This window comes from Pundamilia nyererei, unplaced genomic scaffold (assembly GCF_000239375.1).
Source record: "Pundamilia nyererei isolate P.nyererei 1_Seehausen unplaced genomic scaffold, PunNye1.0 scaffold00078, whole genome shotgun sequence".
Taxonomy (NCBI): domain Eukaryota; kingdom Metazoa; phylum Chordata; class Actinopteri; order Cichliformes; family Cichlidae; genus Pundamilia; species Pundamilia nyererei.
The window spans coordinates 761,884-769,381 of NW_005187479.1; the positions used below are offsets into that span (position 1 = coordinate 761,884).

Genomic DNA, 7,498 nt, shown 5'->3' on the forward strand with positions numbered 1-7,498 from the left:
ATAAAACAAAGGAAATACGAAATTTTAGTGGCTATAATTCTTACTGAATAGCATGAAAATTAAAATACATATCAAAAAGTTGCCCTTTTCTCATCACCAGTTAAAATAGACATTTTGTTAACTGGTTTCAAAATGCATCGTGTGTTGAGAAGTTTGGGACAAGAACATGTCCAGCTCCATCTCTGCTATTTGAAATTTATGACTTACGTAATTGCTTATGAGGTCGGGATGGTCCTTCTCAATGCCATCATCCAGGATAGTGACCACTACACCTCTTCCTGTGTAGCCCTGAGCCCAGGCTGCTTTTGTATTCAGATCTTGATGTGTTGGGTTGGACTGGAAGAGACAAAGGCTTTTGTTCAGCTGTCAATCTGCCATGACTGACTTTTCCGAGACAAAATGACAGAAAAAGGTCTGTCAGTGAAAGAAGGTGCTACATCTTCTGCGAAGACCTTCTCTGCTGCATGTTATTAAAAACAGCATCGCTTGATACACCTGACACCAAGAAGATACGAGGGGAGATCAGAGGTGCTTCATGAACATTTTAAACTCCCATTTTAATGCATCACCCCGGTATGTCTGCCTCCTCAGGATGAGTTGCCCATTGTGAACATCCTACTGTTGTTTTGCTGTCAGTGAAAAAGAAAGACAACCTGTTGCAGGTCAGGCATCTTGGGGAGAGAGCATTTGCCTCTCGTACTGAAGAAATAACATTCGGCAGCATTCGAGAGGAGAGGGAGGGAGGCAGACAAAAGGCAGCAGTAAAGCGTGATTTGGAGGAATAAGTGAAAATCTGTACAGCTCGAAGAATAAGGAGAGGTGAGTGCGAGAGCTGACAGAGATGGTTACAAATAAACACAGATATTCGGGAACAGAAAGACATTAAGATAATCTCCTCTGCCTCCTTTTCTTTTTCCAGTTTCCCTTTGACTTCACATTGAAGTGCACATAGCTGAAACTTATGAATACATTAAATACACATTATTAAATTCAGGCAGACACAACTCAATACATCACTTAAGTTTGCCCTAAAGTGACTGTGCTAAATAAACCTTTTATAAAAGAATTCTAAATCCCATAAATTTATTATGCGACCAAAACAGAACTGCAGCACTGGTGGTTTGTGCGTTCAGCTAAACCAGCTTTGTTTATTTGTTTGTTTAAGCCAGAGCTTTGCAATGTAGTTGAAATAGGAAAAAAAGGGTTTAAGGCCTGAGACGATTAGAAGTCTAATGCTGAATGGCAGAGGTAGTTCCACAACTTCTATTCACTGGTGATTTATGTCTGGGATAGTCAATGTTGTCATTAATCTGCTGAACTGACAGAGGTTTTATGTAGTTAAAAAAAAAAAAAAAGGGGGGGGGATTAAGGTGAATTGAGGCATCTCTGAGAAAAACTGCGAATAATGAAACAGACATGGAGGCAACATTATATGCTATCGATGCTTCACAGGTGATCTATCCTGACATGTAATTGCACATTCAACTCAACATCGTGGAAGGCACTACATTATATATTTGACTGAGAAAAAAAAGTTGCAGGAGGTTAAAACAGGCCAGGTAAAGAATAGCCCATAACGGAGCAACACATCTTATGATTACCAGACCAGCTGTATTTAAATATAAATCTTCCACTTCAACAAAGAATATAGCTTGGAAACAGGCATTCCTACAGCCTGCTACTGAAATGATTGAATACAGAGAGGGCTTGAAAATGTAAAGTGGGATTTCAAATGCATATGAGAAGCAGCCACTATATAGTCAGCTGACTGTACACCCACTTTATTTGTTGGTGAAGCATAGAGATATCTCTTTTAGAAAACTAGAACCATGCTACTGAAAATCTCATTATGTATGGTATTTCATAAGCATTTTAATTATTCCATTTCCCAATTTTAACATTTTAGTAATAATGTCAAACTAATGAGATAGATGGTAGGAAGTCTACACACCAGGTACCACTGCTTAGGGAAATCAGGATCCGTTAGGTCTTCATACACATCCCTCTTCTTCCTCTTTTTCACCACTTGCTGCTCTGTCCACAGGACCTGGATTGTCAAGGCACACACACGCGTGCACACACGCACACACACAAACAGCATGCACACACAAAGCAAACAAGCAAACCCACACGCAAAAAGAAAAAGCACAGTTTACTCAGGAATCCTCATGATATTGTGTCATTATTAATGTTCTAATTTGAGAAATTGTTGCTGTGTCCCACAGACTGGGGATGTAGGAAAACACGGTCCCAGCTGTGTTCAAAAAGTAATAACTAGAAAGAGAAGCAGAGATGTGAAGAAAATCTAATTTAGTTCATTGCTCAGATGCACAGGGAAGGTGGCTACTGTACAGTGTGCCTGAGCAGGGGCCTTTGAAGTTGGGAGGGCTGCTGGGAAATGCTCAGGCTCAGTAAGTAAGGGTAACAAGTCTTGCTAATATCACACATAGTAAATTTCATATAGTGGTTTTGCTTCAGAAGTTGCAAAAAACAATGCAACACACAATGTTAACAGGTCACACAGCAAATCAGTTAATGCCATTCAACATTTGGGTTTTCATGCTAATACCCATATATTCTGAACACTCTGAGTACATGAGACAGTAGTAAGAATGCTAAAAGAGACCTAGTTTAAATAGACCCATTTAGGTCAGCAATTTATATTCAAGCCGTGACAAAAAACAATAAAAGGACAGCATTCATATGCTTAACAAGGAATGCCTTGTTGTAGGGGTGTGCAAATAATCACATTTTAACTTCTATTATGATTGACAAATATTAAAAACAACTATTAAAACAAGGTTAAATTGACTATTGTGGTGTGTTCCATTACTTTGGATCCTCCATAAAAATTCAATTTCACTATCTGAAAAGCTTTAGAAGATACGTTTCTCATTTTTTAATTATTTTTTGAGTCTATCCATTTAATTAAAAACCCTAAAACAAAACCCAAACAGCCCACCCACCTCCAACAAGCATAACCCCATAATTATACGGGGTTTTGTTTATTTTTATGCAGAGCAGCTTTACCTCATGGTCACCTGTCAACTTGTCATCTATACAGAAAACACACAAATAATGCACTGGGGCATTGCTTTTTGTTTTTTGCTATACTTGTGTAACTACACAAAAGTTAACTTTCTTAAAATAAGGACAAAAATACTGAAAATACAATTCAAATACTGACTTGGGCTGAAATTATACTATAGCAGAGGGAATCAGCAGACAGTCGATTGAGTGAGCTTACAGCAGAGGTTTATTTTCTACAGCACTTAGAGCAAATGCTGTTCTGCATTATTATTATTGTCAATGATAAATGCATCCTTTGCTGATTTTTTTTGTTGAAGGTGAAAAAGCCCAAACTTGCTCTATTTGCATGGAGAACACTCAAGTGAAGCGTGACTAAACTTTTGAATTTCCTTTACAATGCAGACTGTCAAAGTACAACTTGCTATTTAACTATTTTAGGTCTTTTCAGTGGATTTTTTTTTTAGCATTTTGCAATCGCTTTGCTGCTGTTGGTGTTGTTTCTAATGGTGAGGCTTCTCTACTTGCTCGACTTCATAATTATATGCTTCTGTAAAGCACAAGGTCTGAAAGAAAATGTGTTGAGTACAGCTGCTGAGGGTGTAAGCTCCAAACCCAGCTGAAAACTTTGCCTTAGAGAATGCAGCCATTAACCTCATTGAAATGATCCTAGACTAATTAACATTTATCTCATTTCATTACATTTATAACTGCACATGTCTGACCTCACCGCACTGCTGCCCACTGCCCGCCACATTATTAACGGAGCAAAATTACCACCCATGATAATCTGCATACAGCCATCGACTACAGGATAAACAGCATTTCATTTATAGCTAAAGCTGACTTCAAACATAATTAATGCAATCTCTTTTGCAAATTGAGCAACATTTCAGCAAGACGACCTCCTCTTAATAACTACAAAAAAAAAACAAAAAAAAAGGGGGAATCAGTTTATTTCTGAAGATTAAGTGATCTTTGGAAATTAAAAAAATATACTTCAAGTGTTGGGCAGGGACAAAGACTAGACAAATACAACCACCTGCACAAAGAAATAATCAAGAAACAAGGAGGAGGTCTCCACAAGGGCTAGCACTGTAATCTGCTTGAGCAATAAACATTTGTTCCATCTCTCTCAGTGTGTCCTGAGGGTTTTCATGTCTGATGACTAAGAAGAAGTCATGCTGGAGTTGTTGGCAAAGCAGAAAGAGAGAGAGAGCAGTGAAAAAAGACACACTGTCCTTTGATCTATAGCTCTGTGGCTCACTTTAAAGAGAAAGAAGGAAAGAAAAAGATACGTTTAGGGACTTTTTCCATTGCTATTTGTATGAAAACATCCAATCAAATGACAATCACCAATAAATTGATGCCACTAACTACTAAGGCTGGGACTTATAGCTGAAAACACCATGATTATATTCATGAAAAACATATCAACGAGACGGTTAATAAGGAGGGTATTATTCTGTCTGCAGTATGCTTTGGAAAGTTTAGCAGTGAATGTAAACATTCCTAGTTTGTTTAGCAGGAAATCTCACAGGGGGCCTTTTAATTTGAAGCTAAATTGAAAATGTCATATTGAGCTCAGGACTGAAATAACTAAAGATTTGTTATTGTAGGAAACTATCGTGTCAATCAGACTGCAGGAGGGGTTGCTTGGAGACAGAGCATGCAAATAAAAAAAGAAAAAAGAAAAAAAAACTGTAACAAATTTTGGGTATCTCATGCATCATTGAGATCCATATATTTCACAAACTATTTAGTCAATAGCCTTTGCTGCTCCGTAATTGATTTTACAGACTAGCCATGCTGCACAAGCTCCAATATTATTTCTTGATATGGAATTATTTCACAATAAAAAGTGTCAAAAGCAACAAGAGAAAAACAGACAACACGTCTTTTAAAGAATGATTTTATTGAAAGTACACTTGTTTACCTTAACTTTTCAATAAAGACAGATATTAAATATACATTCATCTATTTACAGCAGCACTTGTAAGCCTGCAAAGCTGATCTCAGGTTTGCACGCTGATGTGAGAGTCTGATTACCATGTAAAGGTAGTCTACAAGTATGAAGATCAGCACCTGCTGCTGGGAATTGGACTGTGATGATGGAATACAATGAACAAACCATCCAGAAGAAACGGCATATGTCACTGGAGCGGGAATGGTACACCACTGGCCAATTTCTGAGTAGTAACGGTGGATAAGGCATCTGTCTTCCTTTATTCCTTAATGCACTATATTACACTGCATTACAGCTGCCCATTTTTACATTTCCTACATGCCTCTGGTAATGCAGCCTGCACACACGAAGGCAGCCTCTCATGCAGTTATCATAAATTACTACAAGTAATACCTTTTCTCGCGGGTAGAGTACTATAAGGTCTTGACCCTACAATGTAAAGTACACAGAGATGACTGTTGTGAATTGGCTCTATATAGATTTATATGAATCAAATTTAAATTTATCATTGTCATTGGAGGATTTTGTAATAATTATTACAACATTTTCTCAACCAGCTCTTCTACAATTTCTGCTCTAAAGAGATTTTATCCAGATCCAAGAAGAAATTGAATTTTTTTATTTAAAGATTTAACTGAATTTCTTTCCTTTTTGAAAATGGGACTTTCTGATCCTTTTAATAAAGAAAAATTAATAAAATAAGAATCTGAAATAACATTCATAATAAGATAAGATGGCACATACGCACTGCCTTTATGGTCTATGCCCTGCATAAACCAATGTACTTATGTGAATAGTCCGCCCCGAAAGGCCACTCTGAGTCACAAAAAACCCTGCATTAACAAGCACTGTCTGTATATCCAAGGCTTCAGACACTGAAAGCATATTCCCTTCTGCAGCTTTAGTGTTGTCTCAACAATAAAAAGATCAGTGAGCCAGACATTACGACGAGCATGGTTTATTTTGAGGTGATTACACACATATTGCGCTGGTGCTGTAAATCAATGATGGCTTCTTCAAGGGTCTGGAAGATAATATCGAGGAATATTCACGACATGACGAACAGAAAACAGATATTCTTCATCTCGTTTGATTTTCTTCTTGTGAATTATTGGATCACTTTAGTTTTTTCAAGCCTTTGAAAAAGATTAAAATGAAACAATATAAGGAGGAGGAATCGCACTGTCTTGAAAATAATCAGTCATGGCCCCGACAAATGCATTTTTTCCCCACCCTCTTGTTCCTCTTGTGACTCATACTTAAACATTTACGTCAGTAGCAACCAGTGGGCTTGGGGCTGAATGCCAAGCTTGGTAAGTCATGAGTTCACTACTGAGAGGCAGACTAATGTATTATTGGTTTTGGTCTCCTAACGGGATTTGTTGACAATAATAAATGCAGAATTTTGTCAGCCTCATCCAATTTGGCCTCATATAGCAACTAAAAATCCAGCATACTTTTACAGCCAGAGTGAAACTTTCTAGTAAAACTGTACGAGAAACAGATGTAGTTTAAATTCCAGCCAGGACACTGTGCACGCTGCCTTACACTACTGTTCATAAGAAACCCAACAGTAGCCGCCCCAAACAAATCAATTCTTTCCCTCATAAAGATGATACGGGGTGTGGAGAGGAGATGACAAACAACTCTCGCAAGCATTATGGTGTAAGCTTATGCAGCTGCCAGTGTCATCATGCCACTGCGTGATTATTCAAAAGGGATGGTGATAAGCACGTTAGCTCCACAGAGCTGAGGAAAAGAGACAATGGAGGTAATGTGAGTTACAGCTGCTGGATTACAGAGAGGAAACACTGTAACGAGCTCAAAGCTCAGCAATGACTAATCCAAATCCAACCATTGTCTTTTTATTTATTTATTTATTTGTTTATTTGGAAAAAAAAAAAAAAGGTAAAGCAAAACCTTTACTGTTCTTTATTTTTTCCAGAGATCAGATGGTCTTACAGAACCATATGATTACACAAATGCACTTAAATAAAAACACAAAAACAAACCCACTCACTTATGCTTCTGTGGCACATTTTTGGCAGTGGTCATGCTTTGCCTGAGGTTTGCTCTGGTTGTGTGGGTGGTTGGGCAACCTAGGGGCAAGTTGTTGTGCCTGAGCCAGAAATCTGCTGCCCTTAATAGCTAGGTTCAAGTGCTGCGTTAACTTGAACTACTGACATTCCAACTAAGATGAACTCGAGATGGAATCTCCTTTGTCAAAAATGTCTTTATAATAGGCAAGGCTGTAATTCTTAGGCTTTGACGTCAAGGCAGCAGTTTTAAAGTGCAGATTGGTTTTTCTCTCATTTGGTATCAGCAAAAAGCCCACAGAGCACATAATACACCTCAGTGTCCATCTCATTGCTTTATTTTAATACTTTCAAGCCACTTATTAGGAACATATCAACTTTCTATTGACAGATTCTCACTTGGGTTTTAATGTTGCTCGGTCCCTTCTGCACCCAGAATCCAATATTACACATCATTAAATCTTCCTCA

At 37.9% G+C, this 7,498-nt stretch overlaps 1 protein-coding gene across 3 annotated transcripts in view; it reads right to left on the minus strand.

Annotated features, from left to right (window-relative positions):
* Nucleotides 1-7,498, minus strand: part of furinb (furin (paired basic amino acid cleaving enzyme) b) — a 95,136-nt gene that overhangs the window by 40,829 nt on the left and 46,809 nt on the right. For all 3 annotated transcript variants that reach the window (XM_005737654.1, XM_005737652.1, XM_005737653.1), the window contains exons 4-5: nucleotides 1,952-2,047; nucleotides 208-336 (exon numbers count right to left, since the gene is read on the minus strand). In XM_005737654.1, the coding sequence (XP_005737711.1) occupies nucleotides 208-336; nucleotides 1,952-2,047 (225 nt within the window). The remainder of the gene's footprint in view (nucleotides 1-207; nucleotides 337-1,951; nucleotides 2,048-7,498) is intronic.